This window comes from Podarcis melisellensis, assembly GCF_964234715.1.
Source record: "Podarcis melisellensis genome assembly, chromosome: 1".
Classification (NCBI taxonomy): Eukaryota; Metazoa; Chordata; class Lepidosauria; order Squamata; family Lacertidae; genus Podarcis; species Podarcis melisellensis.
In genome coordinates, this window is record NC_138528.1 from 83,441,736 (window position 1) to 83,463,497 (window position 21,762).

General features: G+C 43.0%; 1 protein-coding gene across 5 annotated transcripts in view; it reads right to left on the reverse strand.

Moving 5' to 3' along the window:
• The window catches only part of SLC4A3 (solute carrier family 4 member 3), a 45,153-nt gene that overhangs the window by 23,014 nt on the left and 377 nt on the right, over nucleotides 1-21,762 (reverse strand). For 3 of the 5 annotated variants that reach the window (XR_014162167.1, XM_081883904.1, XM_081883902.1), the window contains exons 1-5: nucleotides 14,126-14,256; nucleotides 13,740-13,896; nucleotides 6,012-6,334; nucleotides 4,965-5,131; nucleotides 3,899-4,104 (exon numbers count right to left, since the gene is read on the reverse strand). Coding sequence is in view for 4 of the 5 variants with exons in the window: in XM_081883904.1 (XP_081740030.1) it covers nucleotides 3,899-4,104; nucleotides 4,965-5,131; nucleotides 6,012-6,334; nucleotides 13,740-13,896; nucleotides 14,126-14,239 (967 nt within the window). In the remaining variant the exon portion in view is untranslated. Of the gene's footprint in view, nucleotides 1-3,898; nucleotides 4,105-4,964; nucleotides 5,132-5,692; nucleotides 5,725-5,945; nucleotides 6,335-13,739; nucleotides 13,897-14,125; nucleotides 14,257-17,009; nucleotides 17,163-21,762 lie in introns of those variants that run through there. The other 2 variants (XM_081883903.1, XM_081883905.1) reach the window with 2 other exon arrangements.

A 21,762-nucleotide genomic window follows, 5' to 3' on the forward strand; every position in this document is an offset into this window, starting at 1 on the left:
ATCTAGGCAAGTGAAAAGTGTAAAGACTTCCCCTGCTTGCTTGGAGTCCAAGGGAGCATATATGTATCCTTGCTCGCTGCCACAGCTCAGTAAGAAGTTTGCTGTAGGAGATCCAATACATGTGCTGCTGGAAGAGGTTTCTTGGCTTGTGGCACTGCCTGTTGTGTCCCCCCACACTCTTTGGGTGTCTCCTCCCACTGAAGCCTGGAAAGCAGCCTATTGGCTTTTCTGTGTCCTGGGGCTCAGAGCTGGCATTTCCATGACGTCTCTTCTGTGAACCAGCATATGGGGAGGGACATGGCATAGAGCACAGCCCATACATGCACATGTACATAAACTGAATCCTAATGCCTTTGAAACTTTCCAGCAATTGCAACAACACTAGACCCTCTGAGCAGGAAACTGGATCTAATGTGGCCACTCCCTTCAGGAGATAAAATACATAGATCTCTCAGAAGACAAAAGGTTGCTGATAACTCTGAGCCAAGAAAGTCAGTAGGGAAAATAAAACTCCTGGGAAGATACAGGGCCTGCCTGACCATCTCAGAATTCCATCCAGTCAATTATGGATGGACAGCATCTTAAGACATAAACTCATAAATCAAAACTGAGCCCTTGGCAACAGAAGACCACATCTAGACTGTGGGTCACTGGCCAGAGCTAGAAAGGAAGTTAAGTATTTCAAGACTTTTTCTCTAGTGCACTAAGGCCTAGAGAATCCTCACCAGTGGATTCTGAATACAGTGTTGGGAGTGTAGGTGTGAACTAAGCTGAAGAATGAATGGCAAAGTTCCATGTAGACACTGAACATGCATTTTTCTGGCCCTAGTGATTACAGTGGTGTTTCCTTAAAGTATTGCTGAAAGAAACAACTCAGAAATTATTTGCCCTGGTAGTTTTGGGCTGGCAAGAGGATACAGCAGATATTACAGAACTATTGCCATTGACCATTGACCCACCTCACCCTGGTATGAACAGGATATTACGCAGGAATCAAACCCTGAAAAGGAAGTGGATTTGTAAACTAGAGTTATAAGGGAACCTTGTTTGATTTAACTATGATTTGTGTCAGCACACAATAATGCAAAACCATGTTTAATATAGGGACAGGAGAGGAGGGGGAAGGGAGGGGGAAATATTCCCAGAGTGGAGAGGAAATGTGGAAGGGGTTCTAAACACTTGATTTTGGGGGGATAAAGTTGGGAGCCTGACACACTGCACTATCTGTGTAAGGGCCAAACTACACATAATGCTAAATGTGTCTTTGCATTTAACATGTAATGATTATCCCATCCAGCCCTGGGAGGAAATTTAACCATTTTCTTCCCTGCTGTGGTCCTGAGAAAAAGCCCTTTTCTAAAAATGCTATTTGCATCATTTACGAGCAGTCACAGATAGATGCCTAGTTGGCTTAATTCAGATGATTCATATCCATCAGTCTCCCCACACAACCTATTTCAGTCTGCTTCCTTCCTGGCTTTGGGCCACACTTGTCAAAAGCAAGCACCCAACTTCACCTTTGGAGAGGTAATGGCAGTGCTTGGCACTCACAGAGAAGGATCTGTGGGTGGAAGAAAGCAGTGTTCAAACCATCCCTTGCCTGCTGAAAATGCCCCTAGGTAGCTACCCCCACCCCCCAATTAGACTAGTTTCCAGTTTTTAGCTCCAGGGAAGGGAATTAATCAGTCCAAGGGAAGGACACTTCCAGGGGAGACTCAGCAGGTGGAAGGCTACACACTCCCATCCTGCCTGCTGATTCTCCCCCCGCAAATGCCCCCCCCACTCCCCACATTAGTGTTACTTTGAGAATTCTGTGTTTCCCTTGCAAGTTCTAGTTTGACCCCTCCATGCCTGAATAATTTGACAGGAGTCTTTACCAGATCTTGCTCTCCTGCTTCCCTGCCATTTACTCATTCCTTGTGGCATTTGTGTTACATATGAATGTTGTTAACATGAGATACATCACTGAAGAAAAACTAGGTTTTACATTCATACCATACATTTTCAGCACAAATTTATTTAAGCCTCACAAGTAAGGGTATCCTACGAGTTAATTTCAAAATATAAGCTAAGTTCCCATTATTTTATTTCAGTGCAGTTCTTTTTCTTAACTCTATTCCAGACTCGCACACCTTATGTTACTTTCAGTAAAGTCATTGCACATTTTAAATAAACCTTTAAGGCAGTGTTTATGCACTGAGACTATCTAATGACTTACAGCAACATTTAGGATATTTTTGACATATTCAGGAGGGCCTGAATAGAGAGGCTTTTTCTTCCTTTCCTATAATACTTGAGCTTGGGGGCAGTAGCGGAAGGCATGGCAGGGTGGCAGCACTCGCCAATAGCTGAGTCCCTACTGCTTACCAGCAAGGAGAGGGGGAGAAGCAGTGGGAAGTCCAGCAAAGCACAAATCTACTGATGGAGCTAATCTGCCACTCCTGCCGGTATGTTTGCACTGTGCTGAATTTCCTACTGCTCCCCTCCTTTCCCATTTAGCAGCAGCAACTCAGCTGTTTGGAGGTCAGGTGAGCATCACTGCCCAACCACACTGACTGCTATTGCCTAGAAATCGTCCAAGGAAACTGAATAGTGGAGGATTCCAGACAGACAAAATGAATTACTTATTCACACATCACATATGGAATTTGCTACCACAAGATGTGGGAATGGCCACCAATTTGGACAAGCTTTAAAAATTATTTAGACAAATTCATGGAGGGCAAGGCTATCAGAGGCTGCTAGTCATGATGGCTACACATACTACCTTCTGAAGCAAAGGCAGCATGCCTCTGAATATCAGTTACTGGAGAACAGTGGGAAAGGGCTTTTGTGGGTTTTCCATAGACATCTCATTCATCCCTGTGAAAAACAGGATGCTAGACAACCTAGGCCTTTCCAACAGGGCTGCTATTTTGTTCTTAGGACCTGGGCTTAAAGCAGGCATAGGCAACCTTGGCCCTCCAGATGTTTTGGGACTACAACTCCCATGATCCCTAGCTAACAGGACCAGTGGTGAGGGATGATGGGAATTGTAGTCCCAAAAACATCTAGAGGGCCAAGGTTACCTATGCCTGGCTTAAAGTGTGTCTATTTCTGCCTGGAAGATGGAGGCAGTTCTGACGACAGCTCAAGAGGAATTATGTTTGTGTGGCTTGGGTAAACAATTTGACACTAGAGTAGGTGCAAGTAGGACTTATTTGTGCTCAGAGAGTAGAGGGATCATTGGGGTCTAGGGAACCAGTTAGGTTTTTAGCTCTTCATAAAAAAAGTGGTCAGAGGAGGTACAAACCGTGGTTGGCAGAATCATGACTGGGGTGGACAGAGAAAACAGGAACAATTATTCTCTGCTTACAAACCTATGCATATTTACTTAAGTGTTGCTTAAGTCCCATTGAACTCAGAGGCTTTATTTCTGAGTAAATATGTGGAGGATTGGATCATAAATCTTCGCAAATACAAAAGCTTGTGGTTACTGATCAATACAGAGAAACAGTAGGCTTAAAGACAAACAAAGAACCAGTTCTTCACACAATGCATAATAAACCTATGGAAGCCGTTGCTAGAAGATATTATAATAGCTATTAATATAAATGAGCATGCAGTGATAGCCAAAAACACAACCTCTTTTAGAGGTGGTATCCATCTAAGTACTTAATATATGAGGGATAAACAAAAGGTTCATATACCTTCATTGTGTCTTTCTTGTGAAAGCTACTGCGCAATCTACTTGCCTACTTTTAGTACAAAGGGCTATTGTTCTATGCAGCATAGCAATATTTATGCATTTATAAGCCTCCCATATTGATTCAGTGCTGCACTAGGAGAGAATCTTGGCAGATAGACACCATCACTATCACCCCCACCCCCATCACCAGGGACCCAATTGGAACCTCACTTTTCATATCATCCAGGTCAGCAGAAGCCAGCATCTGAGCCTCAGCTTCATCTGTGGGAATTCGCTGGTAGGTGGCACTCTCCATGGCGGTCATGCTGCCGATACACACCCTCTCCTTCAGGTCGTAGCTTGCCCGTTGCCCACTTGGCACCTGACTCCAAAGTTTTCGCTTGTCCCAAACTCTGTTATCTTTATATCCAGGGAAACTGTGGAGACCAGCAACAGAGGGTGTGATGTTGGCACAGGCAGTGCAATAGGAAAAGTTGTTCCTATAAAAGGAGACAAGCCAGGGAACGAGACTGGCTACGTACTTTTGATCTCTCCTAAACAATCTTGGAAGCAAGGGAGAATGTTGCCTCAGCAGAAACAAGCTATTTCCTAGTGGGAAGGATGAACCCTGCAAACGAACCCAGTCCATCCAATTGATGGAGTATCTTGTTACTTCAGAGCTGGTAGCTCTGATGTTCCTTTTTTAGAATTGCACTTCTAAAAACCAAAGCTGCTCAAAGCTTGCTTGGAAAGCAGGTCTTCTGTCTGAGAAAACTGACCCCTAATCTCAGGTGCATGAGGGCCTGTTGTGTTTATTGTTAACAATCACATTTGTATCATGTTCTTCAAAGAGCTCAGGGCACTGCACATGGGGGTTATTCCATAATATCCTCACAACATACCCTCAGTGATAGGACAATCTGAGATAGTGACTGGGCCAAGGTCACCCAGAGGGCTTCAAGGCAAAGCAGAGATTTGAGCTTATATCTCCCTAATTCAAACCCAAAAGCATATAGCACACTGATGGCATCACACATGTTTCTCAGTTATGAAAGGAAAGATCCACACTCCCTAGCTATTTACAAATTCCAGGACTGAACTTGGAAATTGGAAATAGGTTCTAGAACTAAACTTGGATTACATGTGACTCAAATTAAGCCCAGTCCCACCTGCGTTTGGGTCTTCAGAATAATATTTTGGTCATGAATTGGGTACATAAAAGCACCTTTCTTTCACTACCCACAACATCTGCATCCCATCTGAAGCCCAAACCATGTAAAGAGCTGAGCCCTCTTACCTTTTGGAAGAAATAGGTCCCTTCTCTGGCAGCAGATCGGAGAGATAAGGGAGTGGAGAGAGGTGACTGCATTCCTCTGCCACATGAAATGGCAAAGGGCATGGGCTGCCACAGGCTTTCTCCTCCACCTCCTCCTCCTCTTCCTCCTCATCACTCCCAATGATAAACTGTAATGAAGCAAAGGAAAGAGCATATCTGGCACAGCAGTCAGGAAGCCTGGGAAATGCCACTCCTATTGCCCTGGCTAAGACTGACGAAAAGAAGGAAGGCTGTGAGTCTTTATCATTTGGAAAACTGCCATCCACCCATTTCCCCCCCCCCCCATAAGCTTCATACTATCCAGCTGTTTCATACTACAGTGGTACCTTGGTATATGAACTTAATCCGTTCCGGAAGTCTGTTCTTAAACCAAAGCGTTCTTAAACCAAGGCGTGCTTTCCCATAGCAGCAGGGGACTCAATTTACAAATAGAACACACTCAACGGGAAGCGAAACATGTTCTTATTCCAAGGCAAAGTTCACAAACCAAAACAACTACTTCCAGGTTTGCAGCGTTCTTGATCCAAGTTGTTCATAAACTAAGCTGTTCTTAAACCAAGGTACCACTGTATGTGATTATTCCACCAGTCTTCAACAGATAATGCACATGCACACAATCACATATAATCAGGTCTGGCCCAAAAATTTTTGCTGCCTATGGCAGAACAACAAATGGCACACACACATACCCAAGTCGAGGCTGGCCAAGTTCTTTTGGCGTCTGAAACAGAAAAGGTCAAAAGCACCTCACTCTAGAAATAAATACACAATAATACATGAAATAACTAATACTTTGCTATATTTTCATGACGCTAAAAATCTGCCTGAGGTAACACCCACACTCTGACTAATGGTCAGGTCAGCTAGCACTACAAAATATCTGCACTGCCTCATCGTAACACAGGGGGTACTGGAAATCTTTCAACCTTGTTTCCACCGTACCTAATTCTTGTATATGCATCTCCAAGCCCATGGCCCTTGTTGCTGTGTGAGCAGGAAATCTCTCACCTCAATGCTTCCTTCTGCCAGCCCTGCTTTTGGTTTGCCATGAGACTCTCCTTTGGGAGAGGCTTCAAGGTCAGACTCTGCCGAGGCATCCTTCTCTAGAACCTCCTCCCCTTCAGATTCTGCTTCCTCTTCTTCCTCCTCCTCTTCTTCCTCTTCCTCCACCTCCTGGATGGTGGGGGTGACATCAGAGGGAGGTACAGAGGTCTTTCTTGGTTTTTTCTTTTTCTTCTTCTTTCTGTCAGAGTGGGGAAGTCTCTTCTTGTAGGGGAGAGGCAGGTGGGTGGAGAGGGGGTGATGGATGTGGTGGGATGTCTGGCGATGGACTGTGGAAAAGAAACAGAGGGAGGGATTGCATCATGGAGAGAGGGCAGGAAAGCATCCTGCAGGGAATGGCAAACAGGGGTTGGGGAAGAAAAGGCAGAAAACACCTACACTCTATTTTGGCAAGCTTTTCTTGTCCTTGCTACGATTCCCACTGCAACACACCCAAAGAACTCAGGAAGCTGAGTCAGACCACTGGTCCATCTAGCTCAGTACTGTCTACATTGACTGGCAGTGACTCTGCAGATCTAGCTGGAGATGCTGAGGATTGAATATGGGACCTAGTGTATGCAAAGCACGTGCTTTACCACTGAGCAATGCCCCCCTCCAGCAACACAGCCATTTCTTTCTCAGTCACTGTAAGAAAGAAGCTACAGCATCTGCTTCATATGGCTTTAAACTTTCTAAGAGGTAAAGGACCCCTGGATGGTTAAGTCCAGTCAAAGGTGACTATGGGGTGCGGCACTAATCTCACTTTTCAGGCTGAAGAGAACTGGCAATGATGGGCGTAGAGAGGATTTTTGTTAGGGAGGACAGGACTTTGTTAGGGGTGCAGGATTTTGTTAGTGGGGGCAGAACCAATGTGATTGGTCAGTTAGCTAAATATTTTGATTGTTTTACTTGATCTAGGGGAGACAGCTGCCCCCCTTGGCATTTGTCCACAGAAAGCTTTCCGGGTCATGTGGCCAGCATGACTAAACCACTGCTAGTGCACAGGACACCGTGATGAGTGCCAGAGCACACAGAAACCGCTGTTTACCACCACAGCAGTACCTATTTATCTACTTACACTGGTGTGCTTTCGAACTGCAAGGTTGGCAGAAGCTGGGACAGAGCAATGGGAGCTCACCACCGTCACACAGATTCAAACCGCTGACCTTCCAATTGGCAAGCCCAAGAGGCTCAGTGGTTTAGACCACAGCACTCCCGTGTCCCCTTCTAAGAGAAGTCTAACAACCCCTAAGGCACCAAAAATATCTCAGAATTGCATATTTTATCTGTCCTGAGGCCAATACTCAGTTCCTGTTGCCTCCATGATACAGCATTTCCACAGTTCGTTCTCTCTCTCTCTCTCTCTCTCTCTCTCTCTCTCTCTCTCTCTCTCTCTCTCTGTGTGTGTGTGTGTCTTCCCAGCAAATATAATATCCTCTCTAAGCAGTGGACCTCACAGATTAGCCATTCTCGGTTTTTAACATGGAAAGTGATTTGAAAATGAAATCAGCCATAAATCAGTAAACTGCAGTTATCAGAAAGCCACTCCATCCTGCTTGGATTCAGTGTTTCCCCTCAATCTAACTTTGCAAAACTCTGTAACTCTATCTCAACCATTAAGCATTACCAGGATCTATTTTAAGAAAAAGAACAAAACTGAGTCAGGATCAGCTTTACCACAACATGGCTGTAGGTGGCAGCCTAGGGCAAGACTTTTGCTAAAGCAACAGATGAATGCTATATAAAGGGGCAAAAACAACGAATTTCACTTCACTGAGTAACATCAGCAGCCCAATGGAATCTAGAAACTACAGCTTACTAGCACAGTGAAGAGGCAGGGAATCCAACTAGTCCTGGATGTGAGGATTTCACTGCTTCATCTAGGGTAGCCACTTACACATTGTCAAAAAAGAGGAAACATATCACCCAAAAAGAGAAGAGGGCAGAGATTTATACGTAGAGATAAATTATTTGTGGGTGGGCATAGAACGACTATCATTTAAACAGAAGTACAATGGATTTCACCATAGTGGGAAGACGTGGGCAAGGTGAACTGCATGCTTGCAGTCTACTGAGCAGGTGTTAACTGGTGATGGGCAACTTCAAGGCCCCTGCTCTCCATTCCTATAGTTCTTTATCCTTAAACTGGAGTTTGACTGGATAGCCCTTCAAATAGAGAACTCTTCTCTGTAAAGTAGGGCTTGTGGCCACAGTAGTCCTATCAAACCAAAGCAAAATGCATGAGAAATGGCTGCAAGGCTCAGAAGAGTTCCAAAATATCTTTTAAGGAACCAATAGGAGATAGCTTTAATATTTTGTCTAGGGTGCTCAACCTTCTACCAGGCAAACTACACTTTACACACAAATACAAATCACAAAGTCATAATCATTTTATTATTAATGTAAAACCATTCCCAGGAAGCCACAAATTTGACTGGAGGAGTGATGAGAAAGAGGTGCTTAATCTTTCCCACTACCCATTTTCCAATCAAACTGCTCCCTCCCCCATGGGGAAAAAAGATAAATGAATCAGGGAAAAACAGCAGGAGGGGAAAAGTTAAAAAAATACCCTCTCCTCCTCACCACTTCTATCAAATCTACAGCCTCTTTTTAATTTTTAAAAAACTTGTTTTTCATTTTTTTTAAAAATGACTCCATTGTGTCATTGCCCACATTTGTGTGTAATATGTTGTTTTCCCCTTAGACGTGGTCTGATGAGGATGAGGGGGCTGCTTCAGAGTGAAGCTATGCTTATAAAGAAGAGATGCTTTGTGAAAGAAGAATCTTGATTGTTCTTGTTCCTGGGCTCAGCTGTGGCTTTGCCTGTGCATTACTCTCTGGAGTACTACTCTCCCTGATGTAGTTAGTTGTCCAAAGTCAGACCTGCCTTGTAAGATATTCCAGTAGAGTTCATGACTGTGATAGTGGAAGCATCCACATGAATGAGCACTGCTGAGTAGCCCCAAATACAAAGAAATCATCAGATGTCAGTAAAACAATCCAAGAAACAATATTGATGTTTCCCTAAAAACTGCAGTGCACCATACAACTCTGTTCACCATCCAAAGCTGCCATCTTGCTTCCATCAGTCTAATCCTGTAAGAAACAACCCTGAATTTTAGCAGTCCTTTTTAGCATTCACTTTGCCTCCCTTTTGTCAGTAAGCCATAGTCTCTGGATCTGAATCAGTAGTGGTTATTACTCAGGCTATGTGGTCTAAACAATGGTGTGTCCACAAGTAGAAAGCTTGAACTTCTTACAGCCAAACAACAACAACAACTTCTCAAAGGCTATGAAAAAAGGCATACTTGTAATTTTCATCAATATAATCTACATGCAGATATCATATAAAAATTATATTATGTGTCATATCTATACTCCTGACTAATATCCTCCATCAAAAAGTGACAAGACAACATGAAGGATCCAGCATGTATAAAACATATTAAACTACCATCATCATACTTCAGTTACAGATAGGTAGCCGTGTTGGTCTGCCATAGTCAAAACAAAAAATTTTCTTCCAGTAGCACCTTAAAGACCAACTAAGTTAGTTCTTGGTATGAGCTTTCGTGTGCATGCACACTAAGTGTGCATGCACACGAAAGCTCATACCAATAACTAACTTAGTTGGTCTTTAAGGTGCTACTGGAAGAAATTTTTTTTGTTTCATCATCATACTGTACATGGAAAAGAAGTGCCATAACATTTACAAGTTTCTACATGTTGCCAAGCAAAGCCCCCAAATAAGTTGATGGATCATAACTTGATGGATCAGATTCCATCAATATTCCTGTGGTTTTTTCATTGTGTTTTTGCTTTCAATGTTTTACTTATTTGCTAGTTTATTATAGCTTTGATGTTGAAGGAAATTAGCTCAAGCACTGTCTCCATGGGAACTGCAATACAATTGGCCTAGAATGACATGGATTTGATTATGACAATCATACCAAATTATACCATGGCTTATACAAAAGGCGTGTCCTAAGCTATATTCTTTTAGCTTTAGCATTAACCTGCACCATTGTTACTACAACTAGATACTGCCTACTAAACATAGGCTCAGACTTGTGTTTTACTGTCTAGGCCAAGAGAGTAAGTCATCCTGGAAATGGATCTAGAAGTGTGGCAATTATTATGACATAGGGCAATTTAAAAAACAACAACAACAAGTATTTGACCATTGTGTTCTTCTAAAATAAATATTCCTTTTGGGTGAGGCCAATCAAAGCTTTGCTCAGGGTTTATTCTAAAATAGGTTTGTCTACACCACATTCCTATCTACTTAATATAGCATATTATAGTCGTTTGTGGAGGGTAGGGACACTGGTGTTAAAATAGAAATGAAGTGCTTTGAGTTCACAACTCAGAGCACTCTGGTTTGGGGGATGTTACCAGGCATCCCTGCATGTCTGAGGTCAAAGATCTGATGGAGTTTGACATCATTTTAATTTGGAATTTAGCAATGAAGCTGAAGAATGCTCTGTGCAGCTTAGCAACGTAACATAGAATTAGTCCCCATCAGCACCAAAACTGCACATGCAGTTAAACATGTTAGCATGTGCAAGGGCTGTCATTTGCTTGTAAACAAACCAGAGCATGTCTCTGGAAACAGAAAACCATGAACTGCAACAGCCAGTGTTTGGGGGCAAGCAGAATAAATGTTGGTCAGAAATGTTTAATTGGTGGGAAATGAGGAAGGAATGATATGTACTGTAAAAATCACTGGCTTATCTTCCACACACAGGAGGAACCACCCACCCACATAGCCTCTAACTTCCCAGGATTCAAACGCATTTCACTGACCATCATCCAGTCTACCAGGGCTTGCACGCCCTCTCCTGTTTCAGATACGATGGAGAAAGAGCTGTGTCATCAGGGTACTGGTGGCAACATGCTCCAAAACTCCTAATGACTGCTCCCAACAGCTTCATATAAATTTCACAAACTTTTATTGCACTAGCCAAAGGCCATGGCATTATCCAAAAACATCAACAGTCACTATATATACCAGGGATCGGCAAGGTTTACCTCGCCTGGGCCAGTTCACTCCAGTGGAGAGCCCTCCATGGGCTGGATTGTGAGTGCGTGTGCACCTGCGATTTCTGATGTCTGCCTCTCTACAGAAGCGATTTGCGGCATCTGCATCTGCGCAGACGTGATTTCCGGTGCCACGGAAGTGAGTCCCTGCATTGTGCTGCGCCAGTTTAGCGCAGCGTGCAGGGACTCACCAAGTGAGCGGCTTGGTTTGGGGGCGGCTTGTGGGCCGGTTAAATGACCCCGGTGGGCTGCTTGTGGCCCATGGGCCTTAGTTTGCCTACCCTGATATATACAGTAAAACCATAGTCAAATCAACTAAAATTCTTTGTTATATAAATAAAAGGTAGTTCTCATACAAAATGTACAAATCTCCAAGTCCCCTTTGCAGTTGATTTTTTTGCCCTAAGCTTCCTAGCGGCTTCAGGTAGATGTTAAATAACATTGGAGACAAAATAGTGTCCTGTGGAACACCGCAGCACAAGTGTCAGGAGCTTGAAGTGCACACCCCAGTGTTACTCTTTGGACTCAACCACACAGGTAGGAACAGCACAACTGTAGTACAGTGCCTCCAGTGTCCACCCCACTCAGTCAATCCAGGAGGATACCATGGTCAATGGTATCAAAGGCCACTGAGAGAACAAGTAAGAGTAACAAGATCACAATCCCTCTGCCCCTCTCCTGATAAGGTCATCCATCAAGACAATCAAAGCTGGTTTAGTCCCCAAAGCAGGCCTAAATCTAGATGGAAGTGGATCCAAGTGCCCATGTTCACAATCAATTCTTGGTAGGGGAGCAGTTGCTTAACACAATAGTGGATTCTTCACGCACCAAATTTTAGCTTGTCACTGCCAGCAAGACATTTGGGCTGTGTGCCTAGACCCCAGAGTCCTGCATGCACCACCAGCCACACATGCTGTCTTTGCTTGTTACTGGTGGCTATCATGCAGCAGTTGAAAATGGGCCTTGTATTTTAAATCAGTGGCTTGCTAGAATCCAAGCATGTTCACTAACAGTGATTCATTTCATACTTAATTATTTAAATATTACAATCAGGGTGAAAACAGAAATAATATAAAAACAGAACTCACTGTCTATTTTTCAGGGATTTCTCTAAGCTTCACAACAGAAATGACAGTTTTCCCCAACTTGGTGCCCTCCAGTAGTTTTGAACTACATTTCTCATCAACCTCAACCAGCAGCCAGATTGGGGGGAAATCTAGATAGAAAAAAAGTTAACTGTCCTGTCACTTGTTCCTCCCCTATAGTTCATGAAAACTGTCCACCTTTTTCTTAATTTTTCAAAAGTACCACATGAGCATTTATCAATTCACTGTTTGCCTTATTACCGGTACTTATATTTTTAAGTACAAAACTACTTTGGGGGTGGGGGTTCTTGATGATATTGCATGTATCTAGTAGCAAATCAGCACTGACAAACTTCTACCTGAAACTTGCAAAAAAAAATAAAAATTAAGAAGTCAGCCATGGAATGGAAAGTTACATTCAGAATGAAACCAGTGAGAGTGCTTCCAGGTCAGCCTGCTTGCTCTAAAAATATTATATGTGTATTCACTGTACACTCTACACAAGAAGAAACAGCTGCCGCTGCTTTCTTTCTCTCTCAGGATAGATGAACAAGGAAAATATGCCTCACCTGCAAGCACAAAGAAACTCTTGGCACCTCCCACTGCCCTCCCTCTATTTTTCCTAACAGTACAGAAATAAACAAAGTTAATAATTTGGTTGAAGCCTGATATCTGGGACTCCAGCTGGACGAATATGTGAAACTAATTTCTTTAATAAATCCTAGGCAGCAACAGAAAAACCTGCCTGTCTATCCATCAAGCAACTTCCAATAAGGTTTCATAGTGGAACAGCTTTACAATAAACTTTAAGGGGAGAATGAAATCAGATATTAGCTACTCAAAATCAATTGCCACCAGTCAGAGAGACAAATGGATAATTTGTACAGTAACTGATCAATATTATATATTGTCTATATTTGGAATTAATGACAATATTTGAAGTCAAATAATTGAAACTTGTATTTGTGAATCCTTTTCCCCCTAGATATCAAATTTCAGTTTGAAAATGTTGAGTTATGCCACTGAAATGTTGCTACTGACATATACACACCCGTTTCACCAAATTCTCCAAACAGTGTTGCAAAAGTTGAGTACGTACTGTATAAGTTTTTGAAACGCAGAATCTAAAGTTCGCTTCTTAAAATATCATTTTCATTTGTTTCAGATCTAGTTGGATTGGGTAAACTCTAGTACTTTCCAGCTTGATGGTGTGGAAAGACTATAAATGTTTTACACACACTGGGCTTAATTTGTTCCGCTGGAGATATATAAATAGGGCTGGCATACATCCGGAATTTCCCAAACATACCCAGGTTTCATCTGCCGAAAATAGCATCCAGGCGGAATTTTCAGAAATCGGTCAAAATTCCTGGGAAAATCCAGATTTTTTCCCACTAAAAATATCAACAACTTGTGTCCAGATTTTCACTTTTTGAAATACGGCAACCCAAAAATAGGCTATTGTAAGCAGGCCTTCCATACCAATTAAATATGGTTCCTACCTGAAGGCTGTGCTTGGTCTGTGCTCTGATTATAAGCTGGGTTCAGTTTGTTTATAAGACATACGTACATTCAAAGTCGCTCTCGCTGTAGCTGCGACCTAGCTTCTCCTGGTCTCTTAGCACAGACTTGCTGATCAAGTCTCCGAACCGTTCGATAGCCAAGGTCTTGTCCAAATCCTCCTCATCCTCTGTGCCAGGAAAGGCCGTCTCAGCATCCTCACCATCCTGCACACCAATCCGCAGAACTGATAAATCACACAGTGCCTGAAAACAGTCCCTTAATACAGAGAGGCATAGAAAAACACTAACCCCTTTTCCCTGTTCCCAGTCTCCTTCCCCAATAGTACCCACATTCACATTTCACAATGATGGGGTCACAACAGCCCTCAAAACAATAGAGAGTAAAATGCTTGGCAGGGTTGTCCACCCTGATATTCATTTAAATCGAACTTGCCTTCCTAATCTTGTCTGCCTTCTTCCCCAGATTGGGACTGTGAAGTTTACTGTCGTGTGCACTGTACAATTTTAGATATCCAGAAGGTGAACAACAGACTGTGTCCAAATCCATCCGTTCAAGACCCTCCTTTACCCTCTCTCCTCTTGTTCTCTCTCCACTCCTCTATGATCAGTGTCTCTCACAATCTGATATTTTAACTGTCAAGTTCTTTCTCATCCCTTCCTGCATTCCAGAAAGGAGAAGATCCCTTGGTCTCCAGCTTATTTGAGGGGCGGGAGGAGCAAAGCCAAAAAGAGATTGGATAAATGGCGATTCAACTCAGGAGACAGGTAGAACAGGAAATATAGGACATAGGCTTGAATCGCGAGATCCAATGTTGGCTAGCCCATGTCACAGTTGTCTGATGTTTCCTATTGGTTGCCTGCAGAGCACACCTGTGTAATCCCAGTCTCCCCCCCCCCCCGCATCTGATCCTCTAGTCTTTTTCTTCCATCTTGCCTTCTTCTATCCTGAGTCTTTACCACAGGCTCTGACCCCATCCCATGCTCTCCATTACAATCTCCCACTTTGGAATATCTGTTAAGGCCACTTTACTGTACAGCTCTGGATACAGCCCTTTCTTTCTGGATCCATTTCAGTCCTCCCTGTGCCTTTTCCAAGCACCACAGTTCAATCCTGTAGCTATGAGCTCTGTCAGTTTTACCCCTTACCAATCCTCAGCTGCAGACACTGGTTAAAAGAAGAAGAATTCCTGTCAATTTAGCCTGAAATGCTGGTGCCAAGCTGTTGTGGACTCCTCGGTTACCATGGCAACACAGTAGGCCCAGCAGTGACAGGTCCTTGCTGAACCAGAATAGGAAGTAAAACCGCTGAACGGCTCCCAACACCCACCCCTAGATAAACAGTCAAGAAAAGCTACAATATCTGTGCTACTGTGCATCTGTACATACACATACAGGTGTGTAGGTACAGTGTTGCCATTGCTCCTGGAAAGGCAAGGCCCCCCTGCACAAGGGCTTAATTTGAGACAGGGCTCAGCCCTGGAATTTGCTTTCAGCTACAGGACTACTTCCTGATGCATTTAAAGAGTACCTGCAAGGTTGTGAAGGAAGCACATTTCACTCAACATGGAATGATCACAGCTGAACTTACACAGCAGATAAAGGATTTTTAAGGCCTGAAGCCCTGCACCTATCATTTTAGACATCAAGGATTACTTTGAAGCAGCATTTCTGATGAATATTGAAGGAGCCTGGTCTAAGGGCAGAGAATATATTACTAGATTCCCTCCATATAGGGAATCAAAGTTGCAGACATATTGTGATATAGACACTCCAAATGTAAAAAAATAAAATTAAATTAAAATGGCTTTATTCAGAGGACTTCACATAGAGAATGAAAACAAAGTAAAGATTGGTCATTTCTTACAGACATGAATATTTCATAATATCACAAAATCACACAAGTCAGTTGCTCAAATCCACAATTATTTGCTTCATGTGCTAAAAATTTATAGCAACTATCTTTTGATCCACAGGTGATAGAGTGAATACCATTGGTATAGAGAGTACTTGATCACCTGGGGCAACCTTGAAACAATAGTTGCAGAATGAGTGACTCCGCCTCCAAAATCTTACATTCAGTATTTCTAGATTCCTATCAGATAACTCCAGCTTTCACTAGCCTGATAAAGGCTATAGGTTATTATGTCATATCAGCAAGAAATGTATGTCACATTGCCCTCTCATTCTTTGTAAATATTCTTTTGTAATTTATGCATAACTAGTGCTATATTGATATATAATATTGGAAAATGACTGGCTGATTAGTATCACTGATCCATATAGAAAAAGTTGATCCTATGCAACCATCTGTAAACAGAGGCTTTCTGTTCTCTTGAACATAACTACCAAAAGCCCAGTCCACAAATAGAGATTAAAAACAGTAGAGCTTGGATCCCAAGAGAAGTTAAGTTTTTAAAAGCTATGGAATTAAAGTTTCCTGTTGTTGCCCCTGCAACTCCCCCCACCCACTGAGAAACATATTGGGGAATTTCCCAAAATTAGGTGGAGGCCTGCCCACTTTTGGTCAGTTCTTCCCTTTCCCAGAAACCCCGTGTGCCCCATTGCACATTATTCATATGGGCCTTCACCCTCTGAAGAGGCTTTTGTGACATGAAGTTGTGTTCGGGAAGAAGTAAGGGAACTGGGCACTTTTATTCCATGACCTTCCTTGAGTTAACTTATCCTAGGATCAAAGCCAATGTCTTTTAAAACTCATTTCTGGGTATTAAAGAGGGGAAATGCTTTGAGCTATCACTTCTTGAATACCAAACTTCAAAGAATAAACACTGCTGCAGTGTCTTCAGAAGAGTAGTCATGTTAGCCTGCTGCAGAAAAAGTCTTGTGACACCTTAAAGATTTAAAGAGCTCTAGTTTATGTCACAATTTATCCCAATCTGTATAGGATCTGAGATGTTTTTTTATGCAGAATTGTTTTTGTTTTTAGAGACAGAATTGTTTAAAGTTGTTTTTATTGTCTTTGTTTTTGTGGTAAAGTTGCTTGGAGATATATATGGGTAGCCATTCATAAATGGAATCAAATAAATAAATTTGGTTAGTCTTAAGTGCTGTAAGACTTGTTTTTACTGGTTGTGCAAATCTGTTATGCTTTTTTCCTCTTGAGAGCAGTGAACTAGTTAGGGTATAGATTTTCCCACATAACGTGTGAACTGAGAAGACTCTGAGCAGGGCTCATAGTCAAAGAACTTCAGTCAAAAGAACTGAAGTAATTTGTACACAAATCTCATTTTCCACAGCAAAAACGTTTTACCAGTGCTTGATAAGCAAATATATATTATATATATATATATTTAAATCACCTGCTGCACTGTAGTGAAGATGCCTCCCAAAGGAGCATTTTTTCCATCTGCCATCTTGGTTTAAGATCTATGGACCGTCATGCAACGTTTGGGCAAATATCAACCCTTCTCTTTCATTAGCAGGCAACCAGTAAGTCTGAGGCGTGGCATAACCTGTGGAGAAAGGATAGAACACATGGACATCTGGACCAGAGAAATGGCAAGGGTGTGTAGCTATATTTGTGATGAATAAGAACTAATGGAAAGTTAAGAGCCACAGCTCAGAATCATGCGACAACCTTACACAAGACACTGAGTTCTAAATTAATTATAAGCACTCAGAAAAGTGACCTGGATATTGCTATGGACAGCTCAACAACTTGCTTGGCTCAGATTGCATGCCGCTAAGTGTCAGGATGTAAAAGGAATGGCGTGTGGCATAATAATAATGATAGTCTAATGATGTCCTCCTCTGGAGAGTCATGTGCCATTCCAGTCACCAATCTAATAAAGAAATGGGGTAGGTGGGGGTGCTGTGTACAGGGTTATGTGGAGGAAACGCCTCTTTATGGGGATAGGAAGAGGACTTTGAGAGCACAGGCAAACAGCTTGAGATGATTGCAAGGGTTAAAAGGCAGTAATTTATAGCTAATCAAGGAAGCATAGCTGAGTAATCCCTCTGTTTGCGTAAGCCCTACGTAGCTACTGGGTTTCACTGAGCAGAGACTTGGTCTCTTAATAGCCCTCTGGGGATTTTCTGTCTTCTCTTCAAAATAGTTGGACAAAGTAGACTGTGGATAGCATTGCTTCCTTGCTGGATTTAAATAGGACTCATGAGAGGGTCCCCCCTCCCACCTGGCTAGGTTTTTTAAAAAGAGCTCCATTTCAGTTTTAGGTGCTGGTCAGCTTTCAATATGTGTATGTCTCCATACATTAAAGCATACAAATGGTTGTTTTGTCTGCGAGAGGAAGTAAACCCTCCTCTGGGACAGGAATTGCAAAAGTCTCTAAGCAAAAGGATTGTAGGTAACATGAAACTGCTTTTGTGGATCTAGGCTGCAATCCTATACACATTTACCTGGGAGTAAGTCCCATTGAGCTTAATAGGACTTACTTCTGAGCAGACATGCATAGGATTGCTCTTAGTGTACAAATTGAGGAAATAATGACATGAAATAAATAAACCTCACTCATACATTGTTAGAGCTCCTGGAAAAACATTGCAAACAGCTTTCTTGAAAACAACATTTCAGCACGGAAGGGTGTCAGAAACATACTGGTGCAGGCTTGCAGAAATTCTAGTAAATGTTGGGCTAAGAATTTGACTAAACCCAACCATAATTAAGACAGCAATAGATTTCTGAGACAAGGAATGCCCCTGCAATCACTAAGCTGCCTGCTGTTGCTTCAACATCTAATTATCCCTGAATGTCAAAATACTGCTCCTTGAGCGATAATAGCTATTGTATAGCTTAGATGACCAACACCCTGCCCTGTAATAGTGCATCTACCGCTTTTGCTAATTGCAATTATAAACATGCACTTTATTTCTTGTTTTAATTTGCCTCTGTAACCTTCAACTCATTGTTTTTGTGTTGGCTTGGGCTGATCTTGACAAACCATTTCCTCCTGAATATTCCCAAAAGAAGTTTTGTAAACTTAAATGCAGTGCCTCCAGAGCAAGCAGCTTGTTAAGACTGCTGCTGGTATTGTCTAAAAATGAATTAGGGTCTCCTATGCATGGATTGTAGATGATTCTAGCTACAGTTACCTGTATATCTGTCTATAACACCCGCATACCATCTTATTTTTGTTTTGCTTTGCTTTTAACCAGAGTTGCCAGAAATTGAACTGGGGACTTTCTGCATATGAAACATCTTCCTTCTCTTATCTAACACTGAGCTTGGGTTGGTCCATTCATTAATGTATGTGTCTATGATGCCATGAATAAGGGATGCTTGGGGGGACCTCTGGGTTGGAGAGTATTACTTTCCATGCAGTCTCAATACTCATTTATTTAGAATGTAAAAATGAAAGAATTCCGCCTTTCAAAATGTTTAGAACACCATGAGAAGGGACTGAGAAAGTGGGCCGACTCCAAAATACAGTGGTACCTCAGGTTACATATGCTTCAGGTTACATACGTTTCAGGTTACAGACTCCGCTAACCCAGAAATAGTACCTCGGGTTAAGAATTTTGCTTCAGGATGAGAACAGAAATTGGGCTCTGCCGGCGCCACAGCAGGAGGAGGCCCCATTAGCTAAAGTGGTGCTTCAGGTTAAGAACAGTTTCAGGTTAAGAACAGACCTCCAGAACGAATTAAGTACTTCACCTGAGGTACCACTGTAGAAACATAGTTTGTGGGGTTGAGTTTTCAACAATAACCTGTGGCATCTGAGTTTGACTTTCCATCCAGCCATGAAGCTCATTGGGTGACTGAATCACTTTCCCTCTCTCTCAGCCCAACCTGCTTCAAATGGTTGTTGTGAGGATAAAAGGGGACACACACCATGTAATTAGGTACGGTATACATTTCTGTTATCACAGATGGACATATGAAGTTGCCTTATACTTGACAGATCATCGGTCCCATTCAGCCCAGTATTTTTTATGCTGACTGGCAAGTAGTTCTCCATGGGTTTACAGCAGAGGACTTTCTCATTATCTGCTACCTGATTCTTCTAACTGGAAATGCCAGGGATTGAGCCTGAGCATGCACTCCCTTTCCATTATGGTCAGTGTGTTATACATCCTCTTCACAAGGGTTTCCCCCGCCGAGACCATACTCAGACAAAAGGGTGGCAGTTCAAGACTGCAGCAATGCAAGAATGGGATCATTTGCATTTGACATTTGCCCTCGCCCACTCCATTCTGTTGGTTACATACTAGGACTGGGAGTGCTCGAGAGGGTAAGGCGGAGGAGGGAACTTGAGAAAAGTAGATGTCAGTAACAGTAGCAGCACATGGCTCTGTGGAAAGCCCAAAACAGACATTCCGTGGGACTGCGGCCCAGAGCGGAGGAGGCAGGGAAGGGGCAGCTGCATGGCTAGGAACAGCTGGAAGAAGGAGAGAAGTGGGGGAGGAAGGAAAGCAGTGACAGAGGCTACCATGTCGATGTCACAGATTTTTGTATGATGCTCTCTGTTGGCAAGGAAACTTTTGTCTGCTCTTTACCAGAAGCTGGAAGAAAGTGGAGCTCCTCCCACCACTGTACCTGCACGCTAGTCCTGCTCCTACTGCATTTCTGCTGCTCAAACAGCTGTTAAAGAGTCAGCAAGTCTTACTGGGAGTGATTGACAAGGACATTAATCTATTAAAGCCATGTGCTGTGGACACTTCCTTTAAAGGCTGCTGTTAATAAGGCCAGATGGGCCACTGGTGCTGACGATTAAAGCAGCTCTTAATTCTTACGACCTTTTATAGCCTTGCCAATAATGTATCTTTCTCTCATACAAGCCAGTATCATTTTACTTGGACTCCCTTGTCTATCTGCCTAGCTGTCCCCACTTTTACATTCAAACTATGGGGGCTTTGAGGCCATGTATTTATACACTGCTGAGCGTGGTCAGGGCACGGCTCATACCTGAAGCTTGTTAGATCCATGGCAATAAACAAGAGAAGCAAGAGGAGGAAGAAAAGGACAGATTTGATTAGGGAGACGCACGTCACTCCCAAATGATAGGCTGTTGGCGCCAAAGGAAGACCAAGAGAGGGACAAGATGCAGTGTCCTGTGCAACAGAGCAGGAGATAAGGGCTCAAAATCTCACTTAGCACATGCCCAAAGTTCAAACCCCTGCCTGAAGAGGAAGGGACCCTTGAATATGATGAGAAACTGGAGGCATGGAGCACACACTGAGATAATAATGTGCAGTAGATGGGACTGAACTGAAGGCATGACATGTACAAAAGCACACACACACAAATGAGGGTGTCTATGCCAGGAGTACTGTGGCATATGCATATTTTGGGGAGATCGCAGTGGTGGTTAATTTCTGTGTGTGAACAGTGCTGGAGCTTGCACCTGACAGCCACACCCTTTGACCTGAAAGCCCTGGTCACTGATCCCACAAGTACAGAGTCTGGTGAGGAAAAGTACTCTACACATGCTCAGAGGCATTCTCATCTGCATTGCTTCAAATTTTCCCAAACTGAGACCTGTTCCCTAAAGCTGAGTCTCAGCGCATATTACTACTCTCTCTCTCTCTCATCAAAGGATTGCTGATTTATTGCACTTGATTTTGCATTGGGGGAGGGGGTTTGCATTGTCACTTATCATGTTCAGGAGGCTCCAGATTTCCCAAGCAGGACACATCACTGGCATCTTTTGTGGGCATGCCCAAATGTGGGCATGCTGGGCGGTGAGAATGCAGACACATACACGGCCTGTTCTGAAATGTCCCCCCTCCCCCTTTTCCTTCTTCTGCTCTCTGAACAACTCACAAAGCATGCACATACCTTGCAGTCTCCTCTGCTGCCCTGGCAGATGCTTAGGGGGCCCTCACACCCTTTTATTTCCTTTTATTTAATTTTTTTGCAGCAAGGACTTGACACTCCGGAGAAAGAAAGCCCCAAATCTGTGTGCCAAGCACAAGAGATGTGAAGGCAAGCCCATCTAAAAGGGTCCTGCTATGAGATCCACAGCTTTGCTCCCTGCGTCTCTCTCTCTCTCTCTCTCTCTCTCTCTCTCTCTCTCTCTCTCTCTCTCTCTCTCTCTCTGCCCTGCACCTGGCAATGTCAGGGACATGAGGATGCTGGACCAGGATGGGATGAAG